The sequence below is a fragment of the Equus przewalskii genome, chromosome 20 (genome assembly GCF_037783145.1).
Source record: "Equus przewalskii isolate Varuska chromosome 20, EquPr2, whole genome shotgun sequence".
NCBI lineage: Eukaryota > Metazoa > Chordata > Mammalia > Perissodactyla > Equidae > Equus > Equus przewalskii.
Window position 1 is genome coordinate 1,570,586 of NC_091850.1, and position 22,565 is coordinate 1,593,150.

The 22,565-nt window shown below is 57.9% G+C and overlaps 1 protein-coding gene across 1 annotated transcript; it reads left to right on the forward strand.

The window, feature by feature from the left end:
• The first annotated feature begins 18,988 nt into the window (after positions 1 to 18,988).
• Positions 18,989 to 21,388, forward strand: KLF2 (KLF transcription factor 2). Its single transcript, XM_070586438.1, has 3 exons — positions 18,989 to 19,175; positions 19,362 to 20,184; positions 20,733 to 21,388. The coding sequence occupies exons 1-3, from the start codon at positions 19,101 to 19,103 to the stop codon at positions 20,906 to 20,908; spliced, it is 1,074 nt and encodes a 357-aa protein (XP_070442539.1). The 5' UTR covers positions 18,989 to 19,100; the 3' UTR covers positions 20,909 to 21,388.
• Positions 21,389 to 22,565: the final 1,177 nt, after the last annotated feature.

Below are 22,565 nucleotides of genomic sequence, written 5' to 3' on the forward strand. Positions count from 1 at the left end.
GCCGGCGCCCTGGGGGCTGTCCCCGCGGGCGGGCGCAGGGCTCTGAAAGGCTCTCTGTCAGGGCTTTGACAGGGGGCCAGATTTTCCCCGGAGCCGAGCAGTCTTGGGCCTGTTGTTCTCAGCAATCTCGGGCCGCGTGTTAGCAGGAAACACAGCCAAGTAGGGCTTCCTGCGCGTCGGAGAGAGGAAGCTCCGTAATGTTCTGGAAGGCCGGGTTAAAAATAACCCTGGTATATAAAGACAGCCGAGGGTCCCCTGCTCCCTCACTCGCGCGCAGGCCGGCTGGACGCCGGGCCGAGCAGGTGGCTGGGGCCTCAGGCAGGCCAGGCCCCGTCCCCGGGCCCCGGGCTGCGGGAAACGTCACCGAGTTTAGATTCCCGAGGTCGCCTGGCTTCCAGAGCTTATGCAGAGTCAGGGCCACCGTGGGTGTTCCTGTTTTAAAACGTTTTTCTCCAGCCGAGAGTGCAGCCTTCTGGCGCTCTCAGTGGAGAGAGACCTCAGCTGCGATTCCCCTGAGCAGGGCGCCAAGCGAGTGACGGCTGAGGAGCTGACGGCCAGGGTTCGAATCCTGACTCTGCCGCCCTCCTCTGGGTCTCAGTTTCCCCTCTGTAAAACGGGACAAGCAATAGCTCCTCCATTGTTGTAGGCAGTAAACACTTAGAAGAGAGGCTCCAGCGGGTGCCACACCAGGCTGAGCAATTACTATGAATTCTTACCATTATTTCTAGGGCCGTTAGTTCCCGGGTGAGGGACTTTGCTATATTATCTCATTTAACACGCACCACCTCCAGCATCCGCCCGCCCGCCCTTCCCTGGAGCTGCTCGCTATCACAGGGACCCCCGCCACACGGTGGCAGCGTCTCCACCGGGGAGTTCTTTCCTGCCTCACCTTCCACGGGGGGGGGCTTCCGATGGAGTCCCGATGCCTCACTCTCCTCGCTGATCCCGGCTCTGGAGAAGAGTGACAGGGATTTGAGCCAGGGCCTCCTGACTTCGGAGCCCACGTTCTTTCTGCTCCACCCTCAGATGTCAAACTTGGGGAGTCAGGAGGGCCAAGTGGGAGGCAGGCGGGGGTGCCTTCCCTTAAGGGGCTGTCATCGCCATGGGGACAGCGAGGGGAACACAGCCCACCGCTGCCCGCATTTGGGGACAAACGCAATGCCAGGGTTTGGGGCTTCTCATCCTGGCTGAGCCACACGGCTCAGGAAAATAAAAGGGGACACGAATGACCTCTATCAGGAAGGACAGAGGTGACCCCATGACAGATCCCACGCACATTAAACGGATCCCAAGGGCACGTTATGAACAACTGGATGCCAGTCAGTTCAGTGGCTCAGATGATGTGGACAAATTCTTCAAAAGACACAGACCCCAAAAATCACTCAGGAAGAAACAGCCAGATCCCAGGCCAGCGCCCTGTCTGCGAGAGAAGAAAGACAGTGGCGTGGCTGAAACCGTCCCAGAGGGGGTCTCCAGGGCCTACAGCGGCGCTGCCGGGTCCCCCAGCATTTAGGGAAGAAGCAAGGCTGGGTCTACACAGACGCTTCCGCTAAACTGGAGGGGAGACTTCCCACGTCGTCCTGAGCAGGCGGCTCTGGTGCGCTGGGGACCCCACCTGCGCTGTCCAGCACAGCCCTGGCGCTTCACCCCAGAGACCCTCCTCCCTGCCGGGGTGTTTCCCTTCTGGTCAGCGCAGACCCTGCTGCACTCGGGAGCGAATGGGCTGGCTGCTCTCCCAAAACCTGACCCACAGGCCCGGCCCCTGCAGGCACCTTTGGACCCGGAACGCGGCCACAATCAGCGCATCGCGGCGGTGGCTGAGGCCCGTTTCAGGAATGCTGGCGCCGCCCCAGCTATTCCCAACCGGCCAAAGGGGGCTTGCGATGGGCTGGGGGACAGACGCCTGAGAGGGGCCAGGGCTCCACATGGGACAGCGCCCGTGGGCGACAGGGAATGGAGACGCCCAGTGGAGGCTCCAGGCCTCAGTTTCCTACTCTGTCAAATGAAGGCCTGAGTCCCAGCAGGACCTTCTACTGCAGAGTAGCCCGACGGCCAGACCTCGATCTCACCACCGCCTGGGGCCCTGCTCCCGCTGCCTCTCGCTGCCTCTGTGTTTCTGCCTGTCTGTCTCTCTGCCTCACTAGGTCTCTCTCTGTCTATCCGTCCATCTGTCTCTCTCTCCAGGTCTCTCTGTCTCTTCCTTCTTTCTGTCTGTCTCTCTCTGTCTCTCTCTCTCCATCTATCCGTCTCTGTGTCTCTTTCTCTCTCTTTTTCTCCATCTCTCTCTAACTCTCTCCGTCTCAGCATCTCTTCCGCGGGGTGGGGTGTGTTTCTGCACGGCTCTGCTAAGCAGGGAACCATTTCCTATTCCAAGAACAAGTTCCTCTGTCTCCTTTTCTTTATTCAGAGAAAGTATGGATTGATCGACTGATGGACTCTTCCTAAGCCGCCGATCAAGATGGCGCCGTGTCCAGGCTCACCCCTCCCCACGTTCCGGCACGGGGAGCTGGCTCCTGCCCCGCTCAGACAGTTCAGAATGAGCCATGTTCTCTCTGTGATGTGAGTCTCTCCAGTAAACAAGTAAGCAGATGTCCAGGCCCCTCTGGGAAGGGGCGTCCTACTCCTGCTGAGACGTCCTGGGGAATCGTGAACTCCTTGGAGCAGGTACAGAAGAGAAACTGAGGCCCAGGAAGGGGGAGTCCCCTCTCTGAGCCCCACAGAGGCGGCTGCCTGGCTCCAAGAAATGGGCTCTGAAAGTGCCTCCTGACTGTCGATCGGGACTCAAGCTCTTCTCCGGGTGTCCCCCGGCCCTCGCACGCTGTGTGTGCTGGCGGCCGGGCCCTGCCAGGTGGGGGCAGGGCTGTGCGGCTGCCTGCCCCGGGGCTGTGGAGGAGCAGCCTAAGCCCCCTCCTTCCCTGACACCCGGCCCCCAAGCAGGGATTGCTCCCTCGGTGGCTTCCCAGGGCCTGCCGCTCAGCTGTGACCTGAGCACCCTTGGCCTGTAGGTGGCATTTCCCTGGAACGACCCCTGGGCTCGGGCCACACAGGCCACCACACTGAGTCCCAGGCAAGCTCCCTGCCCTTAGGAGCCTCCGTTTCCACTTCTGTAAAAGGGGCACACCCGTGGTCTGCTCCCCAGGACTCCATGGGACCTGGCATCTGAAACGCACCCAGCACAGGTCCTGGCAGCTCTCCAAGGAGAGGGGGTCCCTGCTCCCTGCTCCCTGCTCTCGACTCTTCCGCGACTCTGGCCATGGGCCTGATAGCCCAACCTTCCTCCAGGCCAGTCTCTGCCTGATGTATTTTTTCAATTGTGGTAAAAAATACACAACATAAAATTTGCCATTTTAATCATTTTCAAGTGTGCAATTCAGTGGCATTTAGTACATTTGCAGCGTTGCGCAACCATCACCTCTATCTAGTTCCAGAACATTCCATCACCCCAAAAGAAGACCCCCATCCCCATGAGCAGTCCCTCCCCAACCCCCTCCCTGGGCCCTTGGCCACCACTAATCTGCTGTCTGTCGCTCTGGGTTCACCTGTTCTGAATATTTCATGTACATGGGATGTCGCACCACCCAGCCTTCTGAGTCTGGCGTCTGTCACTCAGCATGAGGTTCTCGAGGTTCATCCGCGGTGTAGCGTGTGTCAGGGCTTCAGCGCTGTCTAAGGCTGAGCAATGGTCCCTTGTGTGTATGGGCCACATTCTGTTCATCCATGATCTGTGGACGGACACTGGGGCTGTTTCCCCTTTCGGCGATTGTGAGCAGTGCTGCCGTGAACAGGTGTGTACAAGGGTTGCTTTGAACACGTGTTTTCTGTTCTTTTGGGGAGAGACCCAGGAGTGGAGTCGCTGTGTCATATGGTAATTCTACGTTTAACTTTTTGAGGAATCTCCCTCCATTTGACCCTGGCAGAGTCCAGCCTGAATTCGCCATGCCCCCCTGGCCACCCCTGCCGTCTACAGCACCGCCACGCTGCCCTCCAGGAGCGACCTCGCTCTGCCTCGGCATTGTCAGCCCTCACCTTCCCTGTCTGTGCCTTGGCCATGGTGATGATTTGAGGAGGTGACACAGGGAAAAGCCTGGAACCCACCAGGACCTCAAGCCCAGAGGCCTGCTCCCTCATCCTCTCCCCACTTCTCCTTGACTTTGTCATCTTCTCCTCTGTGTAGTGTTTCCAGATAAAACACAGGATGCCCAGGGAAATTTGAACTTCAGTGTAAGTATATCCCATTCTGTGGAAAACTTGGGATATACTTATGCTACAGAATTTGTTGTTTATCTGAATGTCCTGCATTTTATTAGCTACATCTGACGACCAGCCTCTGTGACAGGTGCTTCTCCCAGCCAGGCAGGAATCACGGAGATCACACAGCACTGGCAGAGACTGAAGGCAGCTCTGGGCATTTCGCGCCTGGGCATCTGACCCGCCCAGCTCGCTTCAGCAAAGCTGCACGGCCCGAACCACCAAGAAGGTTCTCCGACTTGCCCCAGCATCCCCAGACAGGCCTGGGGACAAGGAATGTGTTGAGACCCTGGGAAACCTTTGAAGGCCCATTTTGGTCAGATGACAAGTGATCTAAATTTGTCCCCAACCCCAGGCCACCGGAAGGCCAGTGAGTACAGGGCAGCCCCACGAAAAGACGCCTCCTCCGGCCGGCCCCCGGGCCATCTGACTCACGCTTCCTCTCATTCAGACGCAGCCACCAGGGCAGGAAGCTCCTCTGCGAGGGGCAGTGGCCCAGCAGGGGACTCTTCTCCCCATGGTTGTGCCCAGAACCCGGTCCCAGGCCCGGCACAGTGGGCTCGGGAGGTGTCGGGCAGAGCCACACATGGAAACCCCTGCCGTGGCCGCCCCGACACCGCCTTCTCCAGGGCTGCCGACACCTCGGGGACAGGGGCCGGGCCCCCAGGACCGCTGGGAGCCCACACAATTTCTTAACTTCGTCTAAAATCAGAAGGAAAAAGGCTTTCTAGGGCAGAAAAATATATTTAAAATTTTTCTCACCTCAGGGGGAAAGAAATTAAAGTTTTAGGGCTTCCAAAAATCTATTAAATTATTTTATCCTTTTTTTTTAACAGAAAAAGTGTGTCCCATTCCATGCAATATTTGGCAAATATTTATACTAAAAAAAAATGTGTTGTTTATCTGAAATTCAAATTTGACTGGGCACCCTGTGTTTTATTGGCTAAATCTGGCAACCTGGTCTTTTTGTGACAGTTGGGCCTCACGGCCAGGCAGGAACCTAAGGCTACGGGAAGTGTGCCGGCCTGGAAGCCACTCTGCAGCCCCGACTCCTCCACGAAGACCCGGGTGGCCCGGCCCGGCTCCGCCACATCTGCTGGAGCGTCGGGAGGGACCAGGACCGCATATCCGGCAGTTACCAGGAGACACAGCCCATTTCTCAGATGACAAAACTGAGGCTCAGAAACGAGAAGCAACTTAACCAAGCTCCAGGCTGTGCTTCTCTAAAAACCTTTTTAGGGGGAATGGCTCTACATCTGTTCGATGTCCTGGGCCCCCGTGTGATGAAAGTTGTAGACACTTCATTGTAGATAAATGTGCCAGCGACTTAGTTTCAGTCTCAGGGGTTCCGTGGACCCTCCGAGGCTCATACAGGGGAGCAAGGCTGGGTCAGGATCAGAGCCTTCATCATCAGACAGTCCAACTCCTGGTTCAGCCGCGGATCCGTTGTGCCTCAGTTTCCCCTCTCACTATGAAGTGGTGGAAACACTACTGGCTCTCTGAGTCCTGAGGACTAAGGGCGATCTCCACAGGGCCTGGCACATAGTAGGTATTCACGTTAGTTTTCTTCTCCTCTCCCTCAGCCCTAAGCCTCTGAAAATTCACACACACACAATATTAGGCTGGCTATTTTAGACTCGAGACCTTTCACATCTACTCATGGAAAAAAAAAAAGGAAAACTCTTCTTACTACACATATTTTCAAAAACTGCCCCTCCAGTGGAAAAGTTTTTACATCTTAAGAAAAACCTGATTGTTAGAGTCTGGCCTGCAATAAACCTGTGGCTATTTTTAAATGCTGGGGGACACGGGCCTGCAACCCCAGGAAAAGAAGAAGCCGATTGTCCTCCGCGGCCCCAGTGATGTGATGTGGAGGGTGAGGGGCACGAGCTGTCAGCCTGCCAAGAGCACAAGAAGCCTCCTAGAATATTCCGGAACATTCTTCCTTGGGTCTTCAGAAATCACACAGTTGGGGCTGTGCCTCAAAGTTCCAAGTCTGCGAGCCGTTGTTTTCCGTTCCATTTTTCCTCTTCTTCTCCTTTTTTTTCCCCTCTCAAATCACATTTGTTTTTCCACCACCGAAAGCACCGGAACAAAGCTCACCGGGCCTCCCCCCGCTGTTCTGACCAGGCCGTAAACAAGCGCCCTCCCCATGGCGGGGTGTTTGGGTGACACTGGAAAATCTTCTGGAGGGAAAAAAGAGAGAGAGTTTCCAAAACTGGACTCAGGATTTACGTAACACGGAGTTTATGCAACAGGCCCTGGACGGGCAGCCGCTGCAGGAGGCTCGGGCCAACGCGGCCGGGGCGCGCCCCCCGAACATGCAGGGGCCGTGGGGACCACAGCAGGCCTGGTGCACACCCGGAACATGCCGGCGAGGCCCAGCTCTTGAAAACAGCCGCAGACCGTCCGCAGCAACGCCTCCTGCGACAGCCACCAGCAGCAGGGAGCCGGCGCACCTGTGGCACCCTCAGCGGGCCGGGATGTCACAGGCACTGCCCCCCGGCATCTTCTTCATCCTCCCAGCGCCCTTGGGGGTTCCACCTGCCCCCCAACACTTTTCCCGTTTTACAGAAGACAAAGCCCAAGGTACAGAGAAGGCAGGCGAACCCCCAGGAAAGTCACAGCAGCCACAGCAGGATCTGTGCCAGGCCGGGTTCGATATTTCCAATATTTTCCGTGAAGACCATCCACCCCGCCCGGGGGAGGGGCGATTGTTGGAATTGGGATCTGAGGAATTTGTGAAGTGGGGGTGACAACTGTTCTCCAGCCCACAAGTGGCAGGGACGTCTCATTTCGGGAAATGAACCTGAGCGTTGTGTGCCCACCCGCTGCCCTCCACTCTGGGCCCCAAATGTGGCTGGGAGATGCTCTCAGGTGCAGGTCAGGTTTTGTGTTCAGGGTTCCAAGGTTTTTTGCAGACTGCGGGCCACACCGTGTGCTCCGTCCTCCGTGGTCACTTTGCTTGTGAAAGCAATAAGTCAGTACAACCACTCTGGAAAACCATTTGTCGATATCTACTAAAGCTGACTCAGCAATCCCAGCCCTAAAGATATGTCTGCACAAAAGAAATGTAGCCGCATTATTCATAATGGCCAAAAAAGGGAAACAACCCAAATGTCTTCACTGAATGAACTGTAGCAAACAGATACATTTAATGAAATATTATACACCCATGAAGAGGAACACGTACCTGCTGCACACAGAATGTGGGAGAACCCAGTGGGCACAACACTGAGCAAAGAAGCCAGACGAGCGAGAGGGTGTGACTGTGGTTCCCTGTCGGCGACAGCAACAGCAGGCCAAACTCCTCTCTGGTGGCAGAGGTGTGAGGGTGGCTTCCCTCCCCAGCCGAGGGAGCCTTGCGGGGTTCCCGCATCTTAATCGGGTGATGCTCAGGCAGCAGAACCCAGAGTGTACTCCTCAGAGGAGCAGACTCAGCTGCAGGCAAGTTTTATCTTCATTTGAAAAGATGGACGGGGCATTTATTGAGCCCCTAGTGCATGCACGAAGCAGCAGCCAGGACGCAGACCCCACCCCTCTCGCCCACTTGGGCTGCCAGCCCTGCTCTGCCTGGGGAGGAAAGGCAATCGGCTCTGATCCTCTGTGGGTGGAGGGGCCGACGGGAGGGCCAGGCTCTGTCCCGGTCCTGCAGGCGAGGAGGGCAAGGTGGCGGAGGGACAAGGTCTGGAAGATGCCACGCTCCTGACGCCCGGCCGGGAGGAGGGGTCAGGGGTGAGGGAGCGCTGCCCCCGCTCAGGTGCCGCCGGGCCGAGCTCCTCCCAGGCGCCCCCGCCCGCATCCGCACTGGGCGTGGGTGGACCCGAGGCTCCGCAACTGTCCACAGCCCCACGCTGGAAGGAACTGGAATGGTGTCCCTGAAGGAACCAGCAGGCCACGTGGGGGGCCCCGGGCTGGCCCCTAGACAGCAGCGTGTCCCCACTGCCACCGGCTCCTGTGACTCTGCACACAAGGATGAGGTGTGTCTGGGAGCTGTCCCCACATACGTGGCCTCCCCCAATGGCCACCACCCTTAGTACACAGCTTCTGGGTGCCCAGGACACGTGCGTCATGGCGACACGGCCCTCGTGTGCCTGCAATGAGGCCATTTGTGGCCACAAATCAATATGTCTGGGAAGTCGGTGACCAGCCCCTCAGAAAACCTTCCCAGGTGGCCCCCTCTGGACCCCATGAGGACAAGGGCACATCCCAGCACCTCCAAGTGGGCGGATGTCTCCTGTGCACATGGGGACAGAGGACTCTCAAAATGACTGTGGGCCCCACCCTTGTCTTGGGCAGCTTCTGTCATCTGGGGTGTTGAGGCCCACAGCCTGGAGGACAAAGGCCTTTCCTGCGCTGAGCACACATCATCTGTGTCTGCAAGGACAGGTGGTGGCACCATGTTTCTCATGGGGAACAAGGGATGCCCCGCCCCCAGCTCCACCCACAGGCCACCCCGGTGGTCCTTTCACAACTGCCCAGGGGCAATGGCAGGGGATGTGGTGTGGGTTCGTGGTAGGCAGACTCTAGAAGGCTCCCGAAATCCCTGTCTGTTGCTGTATATGCTTGGTATAATACCTTCAGTCTGCGCAGAACCAGTGAACCGTGGGATATCACTCCCTTGATTAGGTTACATTATGTGGCAAAGGTGAAGAGATTTTTGTAGATATAATTAAAGTCCCAAATCATGTGATATTGAGTTCATCCAAAGGAGGTTATGCTGGGTGGGCCTGACCTAATTAGGTGGGGCTCTAAGTAAATTTTATGTTATGTGTTTTTTAACACAATATTTTATATTTAAAAAATATTTTTAAAAACTATGTTGGATAGTGGAAACAACCCAAGTGTCCATCAACAGATGAACGGATTAAAAAATGTGGTGTATCCATACAGTGGAATACTATTCAGTCACAAAAAGGAAGGAAATTCTGACACATGCTACAACATGGATGAACCATGAGCACATTATGCTCAGGGAAATAAGCCAGTTACAGGAGGACAAATACTGTGTGATCCCACTTATGTGAGGCCCCTGGAGGAGTCAGATTCACAGAGACAGAGAGTAGGAGGGCGACAGGGGCTGGGGAGGGGGTGGGGAGTTAGCGTTTAATGGGACAGAGTTTCAGTTTGGGATGATGAACAAGTTCTGGAGATAGATGGTGGGGACGGCTGCGCAACCATGTGAATGGACCTAATGCCCCTGAACTGGATACTTACAAATGCGTTAAAATGGTAAATATTATGTTATATATATTTTACCACAATTAAAAATATTACATTGGATAGCCCAAGTTAAAGAAGTTAGACGCGACGGAAATGCTGTTCAGAGGGCCTTGAAGTCAGAGCCCAGAAGCAGCAGAGAGCCGGCTCGGTGGCCGCCAGGAAGCTCGCTGTGAGCTCGTGCAGGGGAGCAGCAGGTGCCTCCAGGAGCCAGGGCCTCAGTCCTACAGCCTCAAGGAGCTGGGCTCTGCTGACGCCCCGAGAGCGTGGGGGAGACTGGGCCTCAGACGAGACCCTGGCGTCGGCCCACACTTTGCTCGGAGGTTCGTGTGACTGTGGGCAGAGGACGGGCCGCGCCACGCGGGGTCCATGAAAACTGAGAGACGATCAAGGCCACGCTGCACGGGCTCCGGCACAGGGCGCCGTGTGGGGCTCCCTCGCAGTGCCTCAGGCTGGAAGGCTGACACTGAGGCGCCCGTGTGGCCAGCTTCTGGCGCCAGCCTGCTCCCCTGCCGCACACGGCTGTGGCACCGCCCTATCTCTGTGGCCTCGTGTGGCAGGGCGGCCGGGAGCTCCCTGGGGGCCCTGTAACAAGGGCACTGACCCCATCAGGGCTCCACCCTTGGAACCTCCCACAGACTCCACCTCCGACACCATCTCTTTGGGGGTTAAAATTTCAACATACGAATTTGGGGGGACACAGACATTCAGTCCACAAAAAATACATTTTGTTGGTTTTAGCCACTAAAACAGAAAAGGAGAAACCCTCCCAAGAGGGTCACTGCATCCTCCAGGACACAGCTCTGCCGGACAAGCCCACCTGGTGACGGTGGAGACTGGCCGAAGGGCCGGGGCCTGGAGGGCAGCGGGGCTGGTGCAGTGCCCAGGATGAGCACCGGCCATGAGCTGTTACCACCCCAAGGCGGCGACGGCGGGGGCTGCATGCTGGGCAGAGAGGTGCGGCCTTCCTCAGCAGATGAAGCCACCCGGCAGGAGGGACCCCAGAGGATCAACTCCCGACGCCGCTTTCCTCCCGCCTTGGCCCTCCCTCCGGGGCCTCCCACTGGCCAAAACCAACGGGGAGCCATCGAGGTATTAGGGGCCAGCCTCTCGGCTTTTCTGTAAAGAGCCTGAGAGTAAATATTTTCACCTTTCTGGGCCATACAGTCTGTCAAGATGACTCAGTCTCGCTGTTGTAGTGCACAGCAGCCACAGACAACGGGTCAGGAATGAGCACGCATGCCTTCCAATAAAGCTTTATTTATAAAAACATGCAGCTGGCGCACGAGTGGCAGTCTGACACCCCTGGCCTAACCAATTCCTACCCATGCCCCCACCGGGAAGTCTTCCCGGATGCCCCTTCGGGCCTTGTGAAGCTACGTACACTCCCACTGTCCCACGTCAAGAACTGTCACCCTAGACTGCAAACCCCTCCAGACCAGAGGAACCCCACACTTGGGACACGCAGCGGATGTAAAAAGGGATGCAAATCGAACCCATTAGATTGGCCCCCCAAACAGAGAAAATCACAGTTGGTCGTGCGGAGAGGCTGCAATCAATCCTCCCGCGTTGCTGGCGGGAAGGGAGAATGATACAGCTGCGGTGGAACCGCTTTGGTGGTTCCTCAAAAGTTTAAACACAGAATGACCACATGACCCGGGAATTCCACTGCAAAGTATACGCCCCAAATAACTGAAAGGAGTGTTCACACGCTGAGGCCCACGCCTGCTCACGGCGCACTATTCACCACAGCCAGAAAACGACGTCCGCCAACAGACGGAGGACAAAACAAACACGGTCCGTCCACACGAGGGGACAGCACTCAGCCTTAAACACAACCAAAGCCCTGAGACGCCGACGATGCGGACGGAGCTCGGGACTCACGCTGAGTGAGAGGAGCTGACACAGAAGGCCACTCGGTGTGTGATCCCATGTATAGGAAACTTCCAGAACAGGCAAATCCACAGACAGAAAGCGGATGAGTGATGACCAGGGGCTGGGGAGAGGGGTGGGGAGCGACTGCTCATGGGGACAGGGTCTCCTTTTAGGGCAACGGAATGTTCTGGAATTAGATAGAGGTGATGGTTGCACAACCCTGTGAATGTCCTAAATGGCACTGAATTGTGCACTTTAAAATGGTGAATTTTATATTAGATGAATTTCACCCCAGTAAAAAATTATATATACATATATACATGTATATAATTAACATCAGAATATACATGAAATATAAATAATAATACTGTTGACATTTTGATATATTACCAAAAAAGCTGCAAGCCAGGGTTTGCCAGCCCTTGATTTAGGTAAATAAAAACAGCTACCAGGGGCCAGCCCGGTGGCACAGTGGTTCAGTTCACGCACTCTACTTCAGTGGCCCAGGGTTTGCCAGTTCAGATCCTGGGCACGGCTCTACACACCGCTCATCAAGCCAGGCTGTGGTGGCGTCCCACACAGAAGAACAAGAAGGACTTACAACTAGGATACACAACTATGTACTGGGGCTTTGGGGAGAGAAAAAAAAGAGGAAGATTGGCAACAGATGTTAGCTCAGGGCCAATCTTCCTCACCAAAAAAAACCAGCAGAAACAGCTACCAGGAACAGAGGGCCCCTCTAGGAACAGCCCTTTATATGTGGGGTCTCCACTGTCAGTGACACGAGCAGGCAGGTGCTCACGACCTCTTTGCTGGATGAGGGACTACCATTCAGAACGAGATGGCCACTCGCCCAAGGTGGCTGAGCTGCAGGTGCCGGTGCCAGGATCTGACTGGGCCTCTGGGCCGGGAGCCCCAGAGTAGGAAGGGACCCGGGACTCTGGCTGAGCACCCTGCTCAGCCCCTCACTCACCATGCTGAGCAGGCCCGCGGTAAAGATTCAGTGAGAAGACGCATGCAGCTCTGCCGTGCAGGGCTTGGCATACAGTAGGTGCTTAATCAGTGTTGCTCCTTCCCCCTCTCCTGTCTTCTGCACCAACGAGACTGAAACGATCGGGGCCTGGCTGCCCAGGAGACGACGAAATGTTCTCCCAGGAATCACCAGTCACGGGCTGGACGAAACTCTGCACCTTCCCCACGCGCCGGCCGCTGACCACTCAGCAGCAGTGAGAAAGCCCCAGGGGCTGCGGGCAAGGGGGCTGGAGGCCGCCCGTGCTCACTGGGCCTCGGCTCCAGGCGCAGCACAGCCAGGTGGTGATGGCACCAAGAAGCCCAGTTGGGGGGGGGGGTCCCTGCCCACATTCCTGCCCACTCTCGAGAAAGGGTCAGCTGCCAACATCTTTGCAACTCGGGGAGCTGAGCTTGGCAAGATGCTGAGAAAGAGTTGTGCAAACCTGAGCAGAAACCCCCCAGTGGCCCCGGCTGGAGTCCCCGTCCAGCGGCTGCTGTCATGCGGCTGTGACTCCTCCAGAGCGCCAGGCGCTGGCCTGGGAAGCCAGCTGTACTGTAGGTGACGTGATTTCGGTAGAATTCCTGAGCACTTGCTCTCGGGAGCTGAGCCAGGTCCACACAATAGCTATTTGGGGTGGAACAGCTGGTAGAGGGAGAGGCGGTCTAGATTCCAGAAGAAAAGTGGAAAGAAGTAAAGGATACTAGAAAGGGCCAGGACCCAGTTAAAGGAGTCTGTGAGCTCTCTGTGGGCAGAAACGGGCCGTGTACTTCTTTAGCTTCCTCTCCGTGTCCACCAGCGCGTGGAGAGGGAGCTCAACATTTATTTGTTGCTCAGACCAAAAACTACTGATTTGCAAGTTTCCTCAGCCCTTAAAGACAGCCTGGCAGGAGATGGTAAATGTGTACCACTCATGCAAGCCTCCACCAGTGGCAGACATCACCAATCAATCACAGCACTGCTTCCCAGCACTGAGCCTGGATGCACCCTCCGCATCTGTGCCAGCAGAGTGCTCCAAACATTATCAATGGCTTAGAGGGAAGCGATCTGCTTCCTTGGCTTAAACTATTAATATTGGGTTCTGAGGAGAGGATGGGAGCCCTTGGGAAAGAGATGAGGACAAGGACGTCACCATCAACAGGCATAAAGTTCCCAGCTGTGAGGGGGGACAGCAGGGCACAGACGTAGGGCCAGTCCCTGCGCTTTTGGAACTTGCCAATGACACGAGGGAGGAGGCGGCTCCCTCAGCAGCCCCGTGTGCCGTAGTACCTGTGCTCACTCACTGACCATGTGGCCGCGGAGATGTACCTGTTCCATCCCACTTGGCAGCTGACAGGCAGGCCACTCAGAGACCGCAAAGCTCTGCCAAGGGTAAGTCACCCGGCTAGGAAGAGGCAGCGCCAGGAACCTGACTTCAAGTCCAGAGCTCTTCCTCCAACAGCACCATCCCGAGATGTCACCAGACACACAGCCTGGCCGGCACGGCTTGGACAGCAGATGACGGGACAGCAGAATGCGAGGGCCACGCTCCAAGCCCCTCTCTGCCTGGCTGCCCCATCCGGCTCCTTCGCTCGTGCCCTGAATCAGGCAGCCAGCACTCCTGAGCATCTACACATGCTCCCTCACATCTTGCAATGAAACTGAGCCTCAGAGAGGTTAAGTGACATGCCCAAGATCATACAGCGAAAGTGGCGGCTCAAGTCCACATTCTTTCCCCGAGTCGGCTGCTCCGTCTGTTGGTTCCGCTCACCGGGCGCTCTGCTGGAGTGTCTCACGCTGCCCTGGGAGGCCCTCGGTGGGTGGCCAGCATCCTCTCGTCATGTTTGTTTCAACACTAGGCTGGGCCTGGGGAACACAGAGATGAATCAAGGGAGGCCCCTGCCTTTGAGGGGCTCCCTGCCTGGAGAGGAAGCCAGGACAGAGAACAGCTGGTCACCATGATGTATGAGTGTCCTGTGGCTGCCACAACAAATTGACAGAACTGTGCAGCTTAAAAGAGCAGCAGTGGACTCTCTAACAGCTCTGGGGGCCAGAAGTCTGAAATCAGGGTGTCGAGGGCATCGGTTCCTTCCGACGCGGTCTGGGGAGACTCTGTGCCGGCCTCTCCCCTGGCTCCCGGGGGCTCCAGGCAGTCTTCGCTGCTTCTTGGCCTGTAGCTACATCGCTCCAGTGTCTGCGCCCGTCTCCACATGGCCTTCCTCCTCGTGTCTGTGTCTTGGCGTCCTCTCTCTCGTAAGGACACTTGTCATTGCACTTAGGGCCATCCTAATCAAGCATGGTCTCATCTCGAGACTCTTCATCACATCGACAAAGTAAGGTCTTTCCAAATAAGGTCACACCCACAGAAAGCAGGGGTTAGGTTAGGACTATCTTCTGGGGACAGGTTCAACCCACGACCCATGGTGACAAGGCAGGTCACAGGAAGCCGAGCCGAGGAGGAGAAAGCAGATGATTCTGCAGGACTGGAAAGGCACCTGGAGAAACTCCTCTGAGGGGCTTCAAGAGATGTATCAATTCATTGGCTCCTTCATCCATCCAGAGAATGTTCCAGTGAATGTTTATTGAGCGCCTACTGTATGCTGTGCTGGGCTTAAAGAACAGGATGGATGCAATATAGATCCAGGTCCTACCCTCCCTGGGGTTCACACTCTACTGATGGGGGAGACAGCTAAAAAGCAAACAAGTCGATAAAAATAATCAGTAATGGTGAAAAGTGCTGTGGAACAAATTAAAAAGGGGTGGAGAAAGGAACTCTACAGCCTAGGGAGGGGCTGGCCAGAGCAAAGGGCGCAGGGGGACCTGGGAAGCCCATTTCTGCAGAAACGCACAGAAGAGGAGCTGAGCACGGCCTGGAAGGTCGACAAATGGTCCTGGAACCACTGGGTATCCACGTGCAAAAAAAAGGCAAAAAGAAAAACAAACAAACAAACACAGGCAAAAGAAAAATTAACTCAAAATGGAGCGTTCACTTAAATGCAAAATGCAAAACTATAAACCTTATAGACAATAACATAGGGGAAAATCAAGATGACCTTGGGTTTGGCAATGACTTTTTAGATACAACCCCAAAAGCACAATCCATGAAAAGAAAAATTGATAAGCTGGACTTCATTAAAATGAAAAACGTCTGCTGCGCAAAAGGCACCGTTAAGAGAATCAAGACAAGCCACAGACTGGGAGAGAATCTCCACAAAACACCTCTGTGACAAAACACTGGTGTCCAAAATATATAAAGAACTCTGAAAACTCAACAAGAATAGAAACGACTCAGTTATAAACTTAGACAAAGATCGGAACAGACCCCACACCAAAAAAGATATTCAGATGGCAAAGCAGCACGTGAAAAGATGCTCCACGTCATCCATCATCAGGGGAATGCAAATTAAAACAACGAGATACCACCACACACCTAAGAAAATGGCTAAAATACAAAAACGTGATGGATCCCGTGTCGGCGAGGGTGCGGAGCGACAGGAAGTCTCGCTCACTTGCGGCCGGCAGGGATGCAAACGGGGAAGCTACTGACAGTCTTATCCCACAACCCATCAATTGCATTTCTAGGTATTTATCCAATTAATTTGAAAACTTACGTTCAGGCGAAGCCTGCCCGTGGACGTTTCTAGCAGCCCTGTTCCACAGATACTCACCCCAGCCACTGTCCGGCCAGGCGCCTCTGGACCACAGGGACACGTTCTGAGAAGTGCGTCGGTGGGCGACTGCATCGTGTGAACACTACAGAGCGTACTTACACAGCCTACGTGGTCCGGCCTGCTCCACACCCAGGCTCTGCGGTCCTCATCTTATGGGACCACCGTCCTCTGTGTGGTCCACCACTGACCAAAATGTCGTTCTTTGGCACACGACTTTATGGCCCCAAACTGGAAGCAACCAAGAAGTCCTTCAGGAGGTGAATGGATAACTATGGTCCATTCAGACAACGGAATATTATTCAGCACTGAAAAGGAATGAGCTGTCAAGCCATGAAAAGACATGGAGGAACCTGAAGTGCCTATCACAACTGCATGATTTCCCAACATTCTGGGAAAGGCAAGGCCCTAACGGGGGTTGGGGACAGAGAGGCGGCGGCCGGGTCTTTAGAGCAGTGGGACTATCCTGTATGATACCGTAAGGGCAGACAGGTCATTACGCATTTGTTGAAACCCAGAGAATGTACAACACCAAGAGGGAACCCTAACGGAACCTGCTGACTTCAGTTAATACCAACGTATGGAACAGGCTCATCAAGGCTCAGTCAAGGCAAGACGTCAGCACGGGAAACGGGGGGGGGAAATGGGGGATGGGAACCCTCTGTGCTTTCTGCTCACTTACTCTGTGAAGTTGACACGGCTCTAAAAAAACATAAATTCATTAGTTAAAGGGGACGGAAGACGAGCTGGAGCCAAGCAAGCGGAAAATGAGAGGAAGGGATGCTTGGTGGAGGGCACAGCATGCTCAAGGGCCTGGAGCAGGGATGTGCTTGGCGTGGTCCAGGACCTACAAGGAAACTGCGAGAGGACGCAGGAGAGAGGGTCTGGAGAGCGCTGCAAGGGGGGCCTGAGGGGCCGGCCGGAGAGGCCTGCAACAGCCTGAGAATCACACGGCTGGGGAACAAATTCAATCCCCTTAATCTGTCCCTCCTTATCTGGCATACAGGGAGACTGAGGCCCACAGAAAAGCAGTGAGTTCCCAAAGGCCCACAGGTGGCTGTTGAACCAGCACTTGTAGATTGCCCCCAGGATGTCATCTGCACCGTCAACAAAAGAAGAGAGCCCACGTGATTCTCACACTATTCCTTTGGGGTAAGCTATTATCATTATCTGCATTTCACAGATGAGGAAGGGAGCCCAGAGAGGCAAAGCCACTTGCTCAAGGTCACACAGCGTGTAGCCAATGGCTGAGGCTGATTCTCCACCATCACAGTGGCAGCTGCAGGAAGCACATCTGCTCAACTTGCAGTCTCCAGCGGCCCAAGAAAGCTGCAGAGGGGATTCCTGCCCGCTGCAGCCACTGAGCCCGGCACTGAAGCACCTCTGGGCCCCAGGGCTTGGCAAACAGGGCTCACCAATGAGCGTCTGCCAAATCCACAGTCGGATGAATGGTGTGAGGTGGCGCACTTCTGAGGCTCCATCCAGCTTGGAGGGTTCAGGCTTGTGGACGCCGAAGGGCTCCCCTGGCGCCTCTGTGGCGCCTGCAGCAGACCTGGGCTGTGAGGGTCCAGCTGCTGTCACTGCAAACCCCGCCTGGCCCCAGGAAAGGCAGCCGGGTCAGGAGTTGCCTGCGCCCCTCACCACCGGCCCTGGGTCTGCAGCCAACGATGGTCACCTCCAGGCCCAGAAAGTGGGTCCTGGAGTCAAGAGACCGAAGCCGGGTGCCAACTCCAGGTGACACCATGAGATGCTCTCCCTCAAACGCCTACTTGGCCCCCGCTTTCTGCAGGTCCTGACTCACACAGCACCTCCCGGGTGAGGTTCACAATTTCACCATCCTCCCTCCCCCCCACACACTCACTTTCTATGCCCCTTCTGCGTTATTCTCCCAAAAGGCCCCTACCCCATATCCTTGTTTATTTTACACCCCCTCACTAGAGTGGAAGCCCCCAAGTGCAAGGAGATTGATTTGCCTGCCTGTTGGCTGCTGTGTTCCCAGTGTCCGCCCAGGGCCAGCACACAGTCACAACGTGAGTGACAGTCCCTTGCTGGCAGGGCTGTGGCGCGTGGCCCCAGGCGGTGCACTGGAGATGCCCACAGGGCAGCTGTTTCCCAGAGGCCCCCAGGGCTGGTGTGCGCTGGAGGAGAGACGTCATTGTTGTCTTGAGTCTCCTCACTGACGCATGTCAGTAAAGGCACAGGCCTGTCGGCAGCTGGAGGACCTCGAGCCTCTCCCAGCGCCTCATGAGCCTCAGTTTCCCTCCCTGACGGCTTCCTTGAGGCACAGTATCTCAGACTTAACATTTCTTGATGGCCTCGTGCAATGCTTTCTACGGGGTGATGGGCACAACAGTGGCTCAGGCTAGGTGGCCCCCAGAAAATGAGGGGCCAAGTCTCTCCACCCATCATGAGTCCTGGCGACCCCAATCTCGCCATCCATCAGGGTTTCGGGGGAACCCCACCCTAGGTCGCGAGGGACACAGTCTCCCCATCCATCCAGTATTCTGGGGACCACGCTGGGGCTGTGGGGCCAACTCCCCATCCATCAGGGGTTCCGGGGACCCCTCTGAGGTGCTGGTGGCCACGCTCCCCACCCCTCAGGGATCTGGGAGCCCACGTTCAGCTCAGAGGCCCGGGCCCCGGATGCCGCCCCCGCTCCAGGTCCTCCCTGTGCTCGCGCAGGCGGGAGCCGCGGGGCCCCGGGGATCCCGGGGCGTCACGCAGTGTTGTGGCGCGCGTGTTGACGCCGTCGCCGGGGAGACGCGCGGGGGCGGGCCCGGGCAGGGGGCGCGGCCTGGCGGCGCGCTAGGGGCCGGCCTCGCGGCGCAGAGCCCTGGCGGCCGCAGTGGCCACGGCCGCCGCCGCCCGCTGGCTTATATACCGCGGCTAAATTTAGGCTGCGCCCGGAGCTCGTCCCCATCCGGGACGCGTTTCCGCCGCTGCCGCCTTGGCCCGGCCCCCGCGCGCGCCGCGCCTATAAGGCTTGGGCGGGCCCGGCCGCGGCCCGCAGAGCCGTCCCCGCCCGCCCGCGCCCCGACCAGCCCTGCTCCGGGCAGCCGCTCGCCAGTGTCTCGAATCCGCGTCGGCCCCGGGTCCCGGCCATGGCGCTGAGCGAGCCCATCCTGCCGTCCTTCTCCACTTTCGCCAGCCCGTGCCGTGAGCGCGGCCTGCAGGAGGTGAGGGCGGCAGGGACCGCGGGCGGCGGGGGCGCTGGCTCCGGGTAGCAGAACGTGGGCTGCGGGGTAGTAGAACGCAGGCAGCGGGGCCGGCGGGCTCGCAGTCGTAGAACGCAGGCGGCGGGCGGCGATCCCCGGACCCCGCCGCGCGCTCACGCCCGCGCCCTATCGCCTTGTCACCCGCAGCGCTGGCCGCGCGCAGAGCCCGAGGCAGGCGGCACCGACGACGACCTCAACAGCGTGCTGGACTTCATCCTATCCATGGGGCTGGACGGCCTGGGCGCTGAGGCCGCCCCGGAGCCGCCGCCGCCGCCCCCGCCGCCCACGTTCTACTACCCCGAGGCCGGCGCGCCGCCGCCCTACGGGGCCCCCACGGGCGGTCTGGTGTCCGAGCTGATGCGACCCGAGCTGGACGCGCCGCCCGGGCCGGCGCTGCACGGCCGCTTCCTGCTGGCGCCGCCGGGCCGCCTGGTGAAGGCCGAGCCCCCCGAGGTGGACGGCGGCGGCGGCTACGGCTGCGCGCCCGGTCTGGCCCGCGGGCCGCGAGGCCTCAAGCGCGAGGGCGCCCCGGGCCCGGCAGCCGCGTGCATGCGAGGCCCCGGGGGCCGCCCCCCGCCGCCGCCCGACACGCCGCCGCTCAGCCCCGACGGCCCCGCGCGCCTGCCCGCGCCCGGCCCGCGCGCCCCCTTCCCGCCGCCCTTCGGCGGCCCCGGCTTCGGCGCGCCCGGGCCAGGCCTGCACTACGCGCCGCCCGCGCCCGCCGCCTTCGGTCTCTTCGACGACGCGGCCGCCGCCGCCGCGGCAGCAGCGCTGGGCTTGGCGCCGCCCGCCGCCCGAGGTCTCCTAACGCCGCCCGCGTCCCCGCTGGAGCTGCTGGACGCCAAGCCCAAGCGGGGCCGTCGCTCCTGGCCGCGCAAGCGCACCGCCACGCACACCTGCAGCTACGCCGGCTGCGGCAAGACCTACACCAAGAGCTCGCACCTCAAGGCGCACCTGCGCACGCACACAGGTGGGCGGCGGGCGCGGGCGGGGGCGCGCGCTTCGGAACCCCCACGAGGGCGTGGCCCAGGAGGTTGGGGAGGGGGCGCGCGCTTAGGAGGCCCCCTGGGGCGTGGCTCCGGAGTTGGGGCGTGGCGCGCGCCGAGGAACTTTAGTGGGGCTGAGGCTCAGACCGCTGGGGAGGAGGGGCACGCTCGGGACTCTCCCGGCAGCGTCGCTCGGGATTTTGGGGAGGCGGTGCGCGCTTAGGAAACCTAGGGGGACGCTGTGTCTTAGAACGTTGGGGAGAGGATGCAAGCTTAGGACCCCTCTGGGGGCGTGGCTGAAAACACTGGGGCGTTGACAGGGAGAGGGGGCGAGAATCAGGAGGTCTGCGATGGGGAGACATGCGCCTAGCATCCCCAGAAATTCACAACGCAGCGGGGAGCGGGTTAGGGGGAGGTTGCGCGCGCCCGAGTAGCCGCTGTCCCGGTGAGCGTCCCTGCGTCCCGGGGCTACAGGCAGGCTGCCGAGTCCCCGGGAGGGAAACTGAGGTCCGCTCTCGTCCCCTCCCCGCAGGCGAGAAGCCCTACCATTGCAACTGGGATGGCTGCGGCTGGAAGTTCGCGCGCTCGGACGAACTCACGCGCCACTACCGTAAGCACACGGGCCACCGGCCGTTCCAGTGCCACCTGTGCGACCGTGCCTTCTCGCGCTCCGACCACCTGGCGCTGCACATGAAGCGGCACATGTAGCCTGGACGCCCTCGCCCTCCCGCGCGCGGCCGTGGCGGGTCCCACGCGCCGGGCGCGGCCCCTTCCCAAACTGTGACTGGTATTTATTGGGCCCAGAGGACCGGGCCGGGCGCAGCGTGGCTACCGACGGGGCTCCCCCGACGCCGCCGCCACCCCGGCCCCCATTAGAGACTGAAGGCCGGGTGGGAGAAGACCACGGTCCTCCTTGACAAGTCTTGTTTTCAAAATGGTGCAATAATTAAGCGTCGTCTTCCCCGCCCCGGGTCTACACTAGAGGACGGAGCTGGACGCCTCGTGAGGAATCCAGCCGTAATTCGTACTGTCTGCGACGTTTTCATAATATTGTACATAGTGACTGTGACAGATATTGTATTACTGTAAATAGGGAGACGGGTGGGCATTTTGCCTGCCTGGTTCATTTTTATAAGACTTTTGCTGTTTTTTAATTAAAAAAAAAGTTTGCATCTTTTTGAAAAATCACAGGGCTGGTCTGGCTGCTTGGAGGGGGCGGCTGGGGCAGCGGGTGGGGGCAGCCTGGCAGAGGCGCCGCAGGGGGTCCTGCCGCGCTGGCACCCGGCTGTCAGCTGCTGCCTCTGCCAGGAACCTGTGGGTTTCGCTGAATTTAAACACTGCATTTTAGGACTGAGGGAGAGCTATTTTAAGGTTGTTCCCTGAGCCATAAATTGCCTCCTTTTCCCCAGAACTGGGGAAAGTGCTGGTCCCACCAGCGTGGCCTCCTCTGAGCTGGAAAAAGCCTCACCTGCTGGAACCTTCTGAGGCTCAGCCGACTGGAATGTGTGGGCGAAATGTTCGTCTTTTGGGCAAGGTAGAATGCTGAGTTTCTGACCTGCCTTGACTTTTACTAGTCTTGCTTTTAAGCAGGATTTTTTTTAGGGAGTGAGGTCCGCATCTTGTTAGAAAAAGAAAATGAAATCCACCATTTGAGGGCCATGCATGGTGGTGCTCTTTTCCAGCGGGGACACCGAGGCCCAGAGAGGTGGCGTGAGGGTGCTAGCCTGGTCTGCCTGCCTCCTGAGGGTCCACAGCAACCCACCTGTCGCGGGCATTGAGGGTTTTGAGCCCCTCCCCGCAGGCACTTTGTGTGAGGGAATCACATCACAGCCACTGCCTTTGGGTGGAGGGGCTGCTCCAGAACCCCCACCGCCTACCCCGTGAGCACTGCACTGCCCCGAATGTCTCTGTCGGGAGGAGGTGCCTCTCCCTGGCAGGTTCCCCCTCATCTTCCCCCTTCTTGGGGCCCTGGGTGGGTAACCATGGCCACCAACAATTGCACAAGTTGTTTTCAGAAAGTGAAAATAGCTTGTGAGCAGCGCTGGTTTTAAAACACTCTCGCCCCGTTGCGACAGAGGCTGGGATGTCCTCCCTCCCTCCCTTCGTCCTTCCTCCCTGACAGCAGCCCTGGAAACAGCTGAGAGAGTTTGGTAATCCACAAAAAGCAGAAACGGGAGATGACAATCTGATTCATCTTTCTCGAGTAAATAGCCTGGGTCCACTTCCGTTGGCAGCGAAGGGCGCGTGTGTGCGTGTGCGTGCGTGTGTGTGTGTGTGTGTGTGTATGTATGTGCGCGCGCGAGAGAGCCTCCTCTAACCTCTCTCCGCAGCTTTTGCAAAAACTGTCCCAGAGCAGAGCGGTGGC